This window comes from Lygodium microphyllum, chromosome 14 (assembly GCF_053477565.2).
Source record: "Lygodium microphyllum isolate KBCC chromosome 14, Lygodium_microphyllum_v1.1.10, whole genome shotgun sequence".
Taxonomy (NCBI): Eukaryota; Viridiplantae; Streptophyta; class Polypodiopsida; order Schizaeales; family Lygodiaceae; genus Lygodium; species Lygodium microphyllum.
In genome coordinates this window covers 55,615,068-55,627,402 of record NC_141148.1, presented here as the reverse complement: position 1 = coordinate 55,627,402, position 12,335 = coordinate 55,615,068, and the positions used below count along the sequence as shown (strand labels likewise).

Here is a 12,335-nt window from a genome sequence, read left to right as displayed (position 1 = left end):
GATAACGATCTGGCTGCAAACATATAAACAATTGTACTTGCTAGAGGAAACCTCTAAATTTTGACCTTGTGCCATGAAATTTCTCTAGAAGATTGACCTTTGGTTCTTTCTTATGTTGATCATGAAGGTTGCTAGTAGGTAGCTAATGGAGCTCTAGCTTGATGTAGGCTTCTCTCTTGAATATCTTGAGGTTGTTGTTGTAGGTCTTGCACAAATAAGCCCAAATATGATGGTTGCTATGCTTGTAGCCTTGCATTACTTTCTTAAAGCTTTTGGATTTGTTGCTATGGATGCTTTGTAAAGAACTAGCAATACCTTCCATCACAGACTCCATTACGACTAGGCAAGATTGTGGTAGGACGTTCTTGCCAAATTGTTATGGGTACAACAAGTGATCTTTGAGAGTGAGAAGATTACTCTCACAACTTACAAGAGAAGAACTTGAAAGAGAAATTGGACTAAAACTTGATTACAAGATAACTTGATCATAAGAGAATGCTCACAAGAGCATGGCTTGATTACAAGACAAAACTCAATACAATATAAGACTAAAACAAGGCAAGAACTGGAAGAGGACTTACCTCGCATGAGCCTCACAACTAGTGTGGCAAGATTAAAGGGCTTGTAGCCCATCATCCCTATTTATACTATAGCCTATGGAGGTTAAGGGTGACACATGTCATTACAAGAGGATGGCACATGGCATGACACGCATATATTGGCACATAGAATGTCGACATCAGTGATGATATTAGCGATGATGTAGATATTTTCAAGAATCTTCTAGAAACTTCATGGAACCAGGGAGCTTCTCAACTTGCATACAAACTAAGGGATTTCCTTGAACCAAGTGTCATCCTTGCTTTAGCATTTGTTACACCATGACCTTATCATCCTAATCCAATCTAGAAGTGTAAATAGTCTTGGTCAGGGATAGTGATCAATATCTTTTTTACGGAATTTGCTTGGCCATTTGCCCAAGGGTAGTAAGGACGTCTAGTGTACTAGTTAGAAGATATACAAAAGATGGTCAAAAACTACATTTAAACAATGAGTTCCTTGGTCATTAATGATCTCAATGAGGTAGTCAATTCAAGATATGACTTGCCCCCATAAAAAGTTAGATGTTTTCTTGACATTATTCTTGTGAGTGGCCTAGCCTCTATCTAGTCTCTCATGTAATTAATGGCCACAATGATGCAATGTGCTTGGGAGTATTGAACAACTACTCTAGTGGGTCTCACAATATCGATTTTCCACTTGTCTAAAGGTTGTAGGGAAATTGGTAGGGAGAGCTCCATCTTATATTGCCTAAATGGAAGTTTAGTTCATTGGCACTCATTAAAGTGGTTGACAAAGTGTGCCGTGTCTTTCAACAAGGTTGGCCATGAAAGTTGTATATGTAAATTTAAATCAATCATCCCTTTAGTGATGTACAAGAGTGAGAACCATTTAAGCCATACATCCCCTTGTGTGGGTGCCTCTCCTACCATGAATTTTAGCTTCTTGCTATGAAAGTAAGACATTAATTGTATATTTTGGGGAATTTGATTATCGTTTTTTATTTTTTGATCAAAGAAATATCCAAAAATAAATCATAAATATGTTATATTCATAGGAATGAAATAAATATCATGACATCTCATGGCGACAAGACAAGCCATGGCAACAAGCAATGACTGCTACAAAGTACAAAAACTAACTATTTAAAGGAGTCCTATATGACCACTAGCATCACTATGCACAAGCAATAGTTCATTCCCCAACTAAACCATCCTTAAGGAACATAGCACATTGTTACCTACATTTTATTAGGACTACAACCTTTACACATGTTTTATAGATGCTTGCAAATGTAAAAACTCGTAACAAGGTGCAACAAGAATCTCAATTTGATGTCCAAAATACACATACCACAACTTAACATCATCTGTAAAACAAATTCTTGTCCACAATACACATACCACAACTTAACATCATCTATAAAACTAACAATAATAGGATGTAAATCATACATAACCCTCATAGACATCTATCCTATAAAGTTGATGACATAAGGCCCCTTACCCTTAAGCCACTATAATGTCACCATCACAAAAATCATAAACTATATATCTGCATTTCCACAAACATAACCATCAAGATTGCCAAAACCTACATGGTATTTATGATGCCCCAGATATAAAGTTGTGATGTGACCAAGTGTACTATGATTTATTAATGTAAGTTGCACTTTAACAATGCCTTGAACAAATATGAGGCAATGTTGGCATAATGAACAAAACCATTTTTCTGTTGAAGGCATTTCTAAGGAGCAAAATAAATCCTTCTAAGCAATAATATGCTTCCTAGTATCACTATCCTAAAAGGATGGAAAGTGAATTGCTTAATTCACCTATTAAGCCAAGTATCTATATACTTTTGTGTTTTCTTTCTCTGGCTTGCAACTCTTAACATATTTTGTTTTGTAATAACAACAACAAGATTTCTTCTTCATCCCCCAGTTGCTATTTTAACCAAAGTTATGTAAAATCAAACTTAGAATTGGAGAGGCCTTTCCCTTGCCCTCTTAATGACTTGTAGTGAATGCTTGATTAGCAATCTACCTAACAAAACCATTTTACCATTGATGGTTTTCTTGCATGCATTACAATCATCCCACCAATAGACGTGTGGGCATTCAAATTGTCTATCATGAGCAAAATTATAAATGTAGTGGCCGAATATTCAAAACATTGATAGCTAAGATACCATGCAAAATTATTCGTAAAATTGCAATAAGCTTCACCTTGACATCCTTAACTTTCATCAAATTTTTGCAAATACTTGCCCCCATTAATAGGGATTAGGAATTGCATTCCAAGCCTACCTAGAAATTTTACATTAGTAAATGTAAGGTATAATGGCTCTTGTGATAGATTCCTTTATTCGTTAGTATATGGATTGTTTACATCCCAGTTAGACTATTGCTTAGTAGGATACACACATGCATGGCAATACCATCCTCCCTGGTGCCTTTAAAGTAGTAGTAGCAAGCTTGAGATTCGTGCTAATTATCAATACCTAGATGTACCATTTTGAAGCCCTTTTTGAACAAGCACATCACATCGTATACGACCACAATGGGTTGTTGGTCCAATCAAGCTTACCTTCAAATATCAACATGTTGGATACATTATTTCTTGTATATATTTTGATAAAATACAACATTAACTTGCTCAAGATACAATTGTATAGTATATACAAATCAAAGAAGCAATTCGCATATGTCCAACACAAGAACATTTGGTACGTTTGTTATGCATATATTGCAATATAAAATTTGGTAAAGTATAGAAAAGGTTGTATTGAGAATGTTAAGCATAAGTTTATTGCAGTTGGAGACATGATACACGATGTATTGCCAACATTTTTCTTTAAAATCCCAAAATAAATTATTATTATTTGCTCAAAATTTGCATAGCATAACAATCTAGTGTCACTTGCACTTGTGGAAGAAGAAACTCTACCACCAACTATTAGAATCAAAACACAAGCAACAATGGAGGAGAAAGATAGCTCAAATGATAAAAGACAAGTACATAATCCTAGAGGTTTAAGATTGGGCTATGCTCAATCATATGTGAAAAACCTCAAGCCAGTCCTTGAGTGTGATCACACGTTAATAGCACAATATATGCTACAAGAGAAATGATCTACAACCTTGATATGATCAAGTATGAATTTAACAGAAAACAAGTAGAAAAACAGCTCTTTGGAGAGTTTAGGACGAGACAAGAGACAAAGGAGAAGACAATAAAAATATCAGAGACCTCTTATAACACAATTCTAATCTTCAACACAAACAATGCATATATATATATATATATATATCACAACTTTTAGATCTCTAGTATGGATAACATTGATTTTGAAGAGTTCACCTAATTTTGAGAGTTTTTGGGTCCAAACACTAGCTATAATCTCATTAGAGACCTCTCTTAGACGTGTCTCTTGATAACTAGTGCTTTTTCTCAAAACCTCTGATTCATAAATGGTAAAAAATCCTAGCATGTGAAATTTAAAGAGAGAGCTTACAGGAGTCTTAATGTGCAACACCTATTCAAAAAATGTATGATCTTTCCAGCATAAGCAAATAATGACAAATCACAATAGTCGTAAAATTGAGGCAAACACCAAGTTTGGTACTGAAAATGAGTGTGTGGTGATTTTGCTGTAGCCCCACATGCATATTTGGTACCTATGTATTACTCATAGTTGGGAAGAGAATGAACGCACTGAATTACAATAGCAGAGTGTGGGAGGTTATTCACAGGGCACACAACTGGCGCTGCATGTGGCTCTTAACTCCATATCCATATTTGTTAAGTGAGGTCAAGACATTAGTGTCACTCGTCAACCTCGATTATCTAATATAACACTAACTTTATTGCCCTTCCAAGCAGAAAAATGAGTAAGTCCAACCATTAATTTAATGAATTATTAAAGTTGTAACAAATAGCTCGAGATGCAGCATCCCCATTAACAAGGCATTAACGATGATGGATACATTCCATTCGAGCTTCAGATTGGGATAATCAAATTAAAAGGCATGATGAGGTGATGCCCTGATTCTGTGAGCACCATTAACAAGGCATTAATGATGATGGGTGCACTTGGGATTGAGATGTAACAAGGTCTTCAGACGGAGATGATAATCAAAATCAAAAGGCATGCCATGATTCCCTGATTCTGTGAGCACCTTGCATCTTGATAAGACTAGCAGTCTCATTCCTTGACACTAGTGCTTTCAAGTGGTTGATTAGGTTCTCGAACACAGAATCCCGTTTAATCAAACTCAACCGTAGATACTTTCCACTTGACCCGAAACTAGTACCCCCACGGCCTGTGATACCTGCTTCACTGAACACAGCTGCACAATCTTCATCTTCCTCTGATTCACATCGCACCCACGCATATGCTGCAAATCATGACAATGCTTCATGTTACATCTATGGTCACGTACCCACATTCATCCAGTGTCCATAGGGGACGCCTAAGTTGTTTCATGGCTAATATTTGGAGGGGAGGCACGCCCCCTTCTGCACATTCAAGTGTCTAATGGGAAAAAATAGGTATCTGGTTTGTTAACACTTACAGAGAAAATCATCAGACTCCAGAGCTTTACCTGGAGATGGGCCTGTGACTTCATTGAAGAAATTGCAAAAAACTGGCTCCAACTGCTGTAAACTGAACCGATTTGAATTTGCTAGTGTGAGAGCCAACTCTTCCCATCTACTTTGAAGCTTTTTGTATGCATAATGAAATATGAGGTTACTGCTGGCATATTCATTCATTGACAAGTTCAGTGAGATTTTGCCACTTCTTTTTTGTTCCGAGTAACCTCTATTAACTGTCCTTAGCAGTTGTGTGGCCCTGAGCTGAGCTTCATGGGATACAACCAAGATATTCATGCCAATGTATTCTTGTAGCCTTGTGAACACTGTTAGATCCTTCACTATAGCCCATCTACATAGACAAATCAAAGTTAGCCAGAAAAGAAATAATCCTTTATAAGGAGGATAAGCTACTAGCCTTACCCTATTCTGCTACCAGCATGGCCAGTAACTTTGGATAAAGTGAAAAGCATAACATCATCATCACGGGCTTCAGTAATAGCTGTAAAATGAGGCCAGTAATAAGCAAGGTCAAAAATAGTTGAAGCAGTGCTACCATTGAGCACAGCACTCCTGATTTTTCCATCTGGATTGTTTGGGGATGTCACAAACTCTATTGACGATTCATTTGAAATGCCTTGCTGCTCTGTATATGCATATGCATCACCTGCCCATTTGTAGTGTGATGTTTCAAACAACTCTGTCTGACTGCGATAGGCCTAAACAAAAGTTCAAACTTGTCATGCCTGGTTTCACTAAGAGATAACAGGTTAGTACCACAATTGAGGAGTTCTAAAAATTGAAAATCTTTCAGTGCTTACTCCATAGTAAGGAGTGGCAGATACAACACTTGCAGGATCACCACTGGTAGGGGCAAGGCTTTCAACTGCAGCATTCAAAAGTTGCATTGAACCTGTCCCAACAAGTATGTATTTATTTTCTACGACTGCATTGCCAACAAGTGCATGAAGCTTTCTGATTTCTCTTTCCAAACTTGGGGAAATTGGAATTGACGAAGTGCCCTCTACAATCTGGTAGCCTGTTCGATACCATCCAGGAATCAATACTGCACTGGCTGCAGCATTCTGCCTCCAAAAAGGAACAAACATGAGAGGATCTCCACTGCAACCACATGAACTTCATTAGCATAATAAATATTAAACATTCCTTATTCTATAGACAAAAGAAAGAATCGAAATGACAAAACAAGCTAGAGAATGCTTATCAAGATAACGAGGCTAATTGGTGTCGATCCAAAATCTTGTTATGTATATGGCATGTTGAATTCTATGAGTAGTCATCATATTTCACATGCCTTGCAATCAAGCACGCAGTTCTAATATGGAGATGTCAATCCCATACTCTAGTGTCTCCCACCTTATAGCTTCTACCCCTCACAAGGGGTGTTGAGCCACTAAAAGGTCCAAGAGAGTTGTTCGAGACATGAAGCTCCTAATGTCCTCGTCTGATTTAGACAGAGCAAGCAAGAGATGACTATGCAAAACACATGCCCATCAACTGCTAGCACCCCCTCTCAAATCTCGGATGTGTCTAAAAGGCCAAAGAAGATGGAATGGATCCAAGGATGGCAAAAGAAGTGCCAATGCTGATGAAGTCTATTGATGTAGTCGGTCGATGAAGAAGCTCCTCAAGATCCTAGGAATCTTCCTTTGGAACACAAGGGGCCATGGAATCCACAACCACATCACTAATGTTGTCCCCTTGTGAAAGGAATGAGGAACATTGTGCGGCTATGGAAGATACCCTAGGGACCCTCTACAATGAAAAGGGAATGGAGCCTACAAAATCCCTTTCAAAGAGGGACAACATCAATGATATAGCTATGGATTCCCTATCCTTTGTGTTTCAAAGAAAGGTTCTCCAAGATCATGAGGAGCTTCTTCATTGACGGACCACATTGACAGACTTCATCACCATTGCCACTTCTTCTGCCACCCTTGGATCCATTCCATCTTCTTTGACCTTTAAGCCACATCCAAGATCTGAGAAGGGGTGTAGCAATCATGTGTCTTGCATAGTCATCTCTTGCTTGTGAGCCTCAGTCTCAGACATATTTTGATGGAGAAGGAAGCTCTATTTATAGCATGCATTTCCTTTTTAGTTAGTTTTAGGTGCGTTCACATTGGCTGGTTATTTTCCAACCAGTGCATTTTTCTTTCAATGGTTTGGATTGCGTTCACACTGGCCAATATGAGGTGACCATCATTTTTATTCAATGCTAGCACTTTCTGCATTATTTTATGCAAGTTGCTAGGATTAAATGCTTGGCCTGATGCTGGTTGGCCAGTATTGTCAAGGGCAGCCTATTTATTCTTCCCTCCTCAGTTGGTTGGTCATTATTCTCTTGCAAATCTTGGGCATGCTCCAAAATTCGGGGCTGGCTCTTCTCCGTCTTTCGGTGCTGCCATCCATCATCAACCTGATCCGGTGCCATCAACAAATGCATTGGGCTGCATGCAGGGACTGATCAGTCCTCTTTGTATTCAACATTCTTTTGGAGTTCAATGCACATTTTCTTCTAACATTCTCTTCTTTTATTGCAATCTTTCCCTTACTTTCTCTCTCCATGTTCATATTCCTCTTCCATTGCACACTCTCACAAGACATTGACTAAAGTTGTGGTGGACAGGATCTAGTGGGGTACTTGAGCCAAATCTTGGTCAAGGACATTAAATAGCCCCTTAAGAATGACTTTTGGGGTAATGGATAGTTACACAATTAAATGATCTAATGTCTTAAGGTTTGTAGAACTTTTCAACACTTTCAAGTTCAAAGAGGTTAGGAATTTAAAATTGCAGCTAGGTAGTGGCAAAATGTATTTTCAATTTATTGAATTATTATTGGCTGGAAATTTTGTCTAGAGACTGAGTTTTGCATGGGCAGGTTTGCACTTGCCATGCAGCCATATAGAGAGCAGTGTAAGGCTATAGAGATCCATTCTCCGCAATTATGGGATTGGAGAGTTCAGGTTGAGGGGGAATTGACAACTGATGCACAATTGGGAGGATTAGACAGAAAAATCCTAATTCACAAACGGCAATGACAGCTGAACAACATTTAATGTAGCAATCAATTGCAGGTAACAGTAGTTAATGCATAATCTGATGTGCTGCTGTTTGGGCAGCATTTTCTGCATGAGAGAATCAAATTTCTCTCTCCTCTACTATGAATTATAATAGTCTCTTTTAATCCTTTTGAATTTTCTAAAGAAGGCAGCAATGAGTTTGCTGATTACAGACCTGATTTCAGCAGATATTAGGGTTTGCATGGCTGTCTTAGAATGCATGTCAGCAAATCTCAGCCATGCATGGAAGTTTGTTGCTGCAAATCTAAAGTTTAACAGCAGATTACAAGAGATTTAGTCATCTACAGGAAGATTCAATTTGTGTCCTCCGGATGTGGACTCAAGGGCAAATTGAACTAGAAGGTTGTTGCTTAAAGATTTGTGCTCCTTGAGATGTGGACTGATCAAGGGGCAAATCGCACTATAAGGTTGCTAGTTATAAAGCATGACAATGGTTCTAGAATTTGTGAGAGATTGCGCTTGATTTCTTGAAGATTGAGAACTTAGACGTTTTCATTGAGTTTGTAGTGTGGCCCACCAATTTATTGGGAGTTCAGCCTATTCCATTCGCAACAATGTATGAGATTAATATCAATAGAAATACTAAAAGGGGCACTAATTTTGGGGCCAATCAATGTCAGCTTGTCTCTATTCCTTGAAGGCAATCTTGCCCAAAGTGGTGAAATGCTGGATTTTCACATTATTGTTTGATGCATTTATTCCTTGTTGTAATCAGTTGTTATTCAAGTTCCACCACCCTTTATAGAAAAGGAAGGTTGGTTTTAGGAGCTACCTAGGGTCTAGAATCAAAGGGTGGGTCTCGCAAGCATAGTTTCCATGCATTTCGAAATGAGAGTTTCAGAAACCAGAAGAAACGGAGTTTCGATCATTTGAAATTTTTGTGGAAATGGCATTTCAGAATATACCAATAAATATTATATAAATAATAATACATATGTTCATGCATATAAATATACAAATATAAACATATTCTAAGCACATTAGAGATTAGAGTTGCTGAATAATAATAACTTTTAACACAAGTTCCATGATTTCCATTACATAGTTTCACGTAGTTATCAGCTTTGCAAAAACTTGCGAGACTCTAGAATTCATATTAAGTAATCTAAATTCACCCAAAATAATTTACAATATTTTGAAACAAAAGAGCCCACATATAACATGTCACATAAAACCTGAATTAAAAGTGTAACACCATAACACCTATCATCCGAGAATTGTGACTCAAAAGTCAAGTTCATGAGACTCGTAAAAATGTGATAGTAGGTACATTTTTAAAAAGGCAATCTAAACCAATAATGTCTCAAAGTCGCGTCTACAACATAAATGATAAGGAGCCATTGGCCAGCCAAGTAGGATCGGGGGCCATAGTAATGTGTTGGCTGTTAGCTAACAAATGAGACAAGGCTGAAACAGGGCACATATAGCTGGCAAAACTAAAAATTCCATTTTATCTTGTCTGAAAATTGCACAAATTCAAGTCTGAAATCTACAAGAGAACAAAGTTGAATGTTCACAACTGAAGTTTACCTTTCAAGAAGAGCACTTTCAGCGGTTATGCTGACCAGGCCTGTGTAGGGGAATAGGCAAAATGAGCATGTGACACAAAAATGCAGGCAAAAAGGGGGTTTTACCTTGCCCATGACCTATACTGCCCAAAACCTCATTCCTAGGAAACATAGTATCCATGTGTTTCAAAAACGGGAGTTTCGAAAACTGCAAGGAAATAGAGTTTCAAAGTTTGGGCCATTTGAAATTTTTTGTGAAGAAATGACTGAGGAGAGAGAAGGAAAGAGACGGAAGACTGGAAAAGGGAGAAATGAAATGAAATGAAATGAAATGATATATTAACGTCTACAAAAGGCCAAAATGACCTATGAGACCATGAGTTACAATCATGTGTATGATGGTACAACTGTCTGGGTAAAATATGTAGCACAAAGCAAAATAAGAAAGGAAACTAACTATGGCTATGTGTAAAACATAGGGCTCTATCTAGTAACAATGAGCTCCAAATGGTACAATCTCAGGTGGGTATGGAGGGCCTAGCTCTAGCCCGAGCAATAATCCCATATATCCGCCTATAAAGGTGTCCTTGGTGTCTATGTCGAGGCCTAGGGCATTTGGATCGGTTAAGTTGAACGGCTCGATCAATCAGTACTCATCTGTGTGTGGACTGTGGCGGTGAGAGAGGCTCTCGTGTGGACTCTGGCTGTAACTGTATTGAAGTCTTCTGAGTCTCCTTTGCAAAGAAGTCTGTGAGCTGCCTCTGTGAAGGGCCTCGGTGTCCTGGAGCAGCTGTACTCCTGAGGCGCAATGTCAAAGAGTTTATTGTTCATAATATAAATCATGGGATTCTTATGAACACAGAAGAACTTCACTAGGAGTTATATGAGGAATTTGCATACAAAATTCAGTCATTGTTACCCAATAACCAACTTAGTTACATAAGTTCTTTTGTGTTTAGCATATAATTTTCAGTTGTACCATGTATATTGATGAAAAATAAGTCTATGGGAACCTACAACTTGGTCAGCTGGAAGTAATTGACAGTCTGCAGGATAAATCACATTGATTCAAGTGCAAAAATATGGTAAGAACTCAAGAAAATGCCAAAAAGTCCACTAGGTTCACGAGGAACCTGAAGTAATGGACTAATGTGACCAGCAAGTGACCTGAGTAGGTCAAAAGTGACCTAGGCCTGAGCAGGATGCAGCCCACATTTTTCGGCGCAAAATGCGGGCCTGCACAGCCTGACTGCAACTGGAGAGAGCTGAAGCCATGGTGCATGCTTTGGAGCATGCAAACTGGAGATTAACAGAAGCTGAAGATGAAGATGCAAACAAGGTGAGAGCTCCACTTATCCGTCCATTTGGTCTGACGAAAATGCATGGTATGACAGTCTATAAAAGGGGGAAATCTGAGAGAAAAGTATTCAGCCTGCTCTTATGCACGTCTTCTCTCATTTTGTCTACCTTATTCATGGTCCAATGAACCCAAGTACTTGAGTGACTTTGGGGCAAGCAAAGGGTGAGGATTTTGAAGGTGTATGGGCTGTTATGGGCTGAAATAACCAGTCATAAACAGGGTAGCCCACTGTTCTTGTCCATTTTTATGAGCAAACAAGAGATTTATGTGGTTGTAATAGAAGAAAATGACCTCTTTTCATCAAGACTTTACTCATTAATGATTAGAGGAGCTTATTCATGAGTTTATGCACTCTTTTTGAGATTGATTATGGGCTGGAATTTTCTGTTTTAAAACAGGACTGAAGTAAAGATTATGCTTCTTCAATGCATTTCATGTACCATTGGCCCAAATCTTGAATGTATTTGAAGTCTACCAACATAATACTTGATCCCTAGAGTTGAAATCCATCTATGTACTTGAAATAAAAGCCATTAGAACTTGCATTTGATATTCATATTTGGATTAAGAATCAGAGTATATCCTTTATGTTATGGATTATGTATCCAAAAGCATTTGATGTAATCAAGATAGAGTTTTTTATTCCATTCATGTATGCTAAATACATAGAAAAAGCTTGAATTCTTCTTCCACATCTAAATCATTTCTAAAACCCGGATCTTGTTAAACCCCAATCTTTTTCCCTTTTCTGAACTTTGAATCCCATACTCCTCTTCTGCACTAAGCCCCGGAGGTAGACCTTCAACCCTTAACATGACGACAGTGGTGAACCTGACGTGAAGGTCCGCTGCGGAAGAAGAAGTCCAATGGGAGAGTCATCAAGTTCGGGAGGAGATACCTTGCAACAGTTGGTTCGTCTGATGCAAGAAAGCCAACAACAAGAATTGCAATTTCAACAGCAGTTGCAATTGCAACAACGGAGACAAGAAGAAGAGCGGATTGATGCTGCTGCCATTAAAGCTTTGGAAGCAGTTGGGCAAGAGCTCAAGCAATTTAATGGGCAAAATGTGTCCTCTTTTATCCGCCTCTATACTGACAAGATGGTCTTCTTTGGAGTTCCTCAACATACTTGGAGCCGTTATTTTCCCCGTCTAGCTGTGCATGGTCTCCAGGACCGAATTCATGGTCTTTTCCAAAAAGACGCA

General features: G+C 38.4%; 1 protein-coding gene across 1 annotated transcript in view; it reads right to left on the bottom strand.

Moving 5' to 3' along the window:
- Window positions 1–4,425: 4,425 nt before the first annotated feature.
- Window positions 4,426–12,335, bottom strand: part of LOC148025608 (tryptophan aminotransferase-related protein 3-like) — a 48,664-nt gene continuing 40,754 nt past the window's right edge. The window contains exons 2-5 of the mRNA XM_087692812.1: window positions 5,978–6,278; window positions 5,580–5,875; window positions 5,168–5,508; window positions 4,426–4,960 (exon numbers count right to left, since the gene is read on the bottom strand). Of these exons, the coding sequence (XP_087548938.1) occupies window positions 4,704–4,960; window positions 5,168–5,508; window positions 5,580–5,875; window positions 5,978–6,278 (1,195 nt within the window). The 3' untranslated portion in view covers window positions 4,426–4,703. The remainder of the gene's footprint in view (window positions 4,961–5,167; window positions 5,509–5,579; window positions 5,876–5,977; window positions 6,279–12,335) is intronic.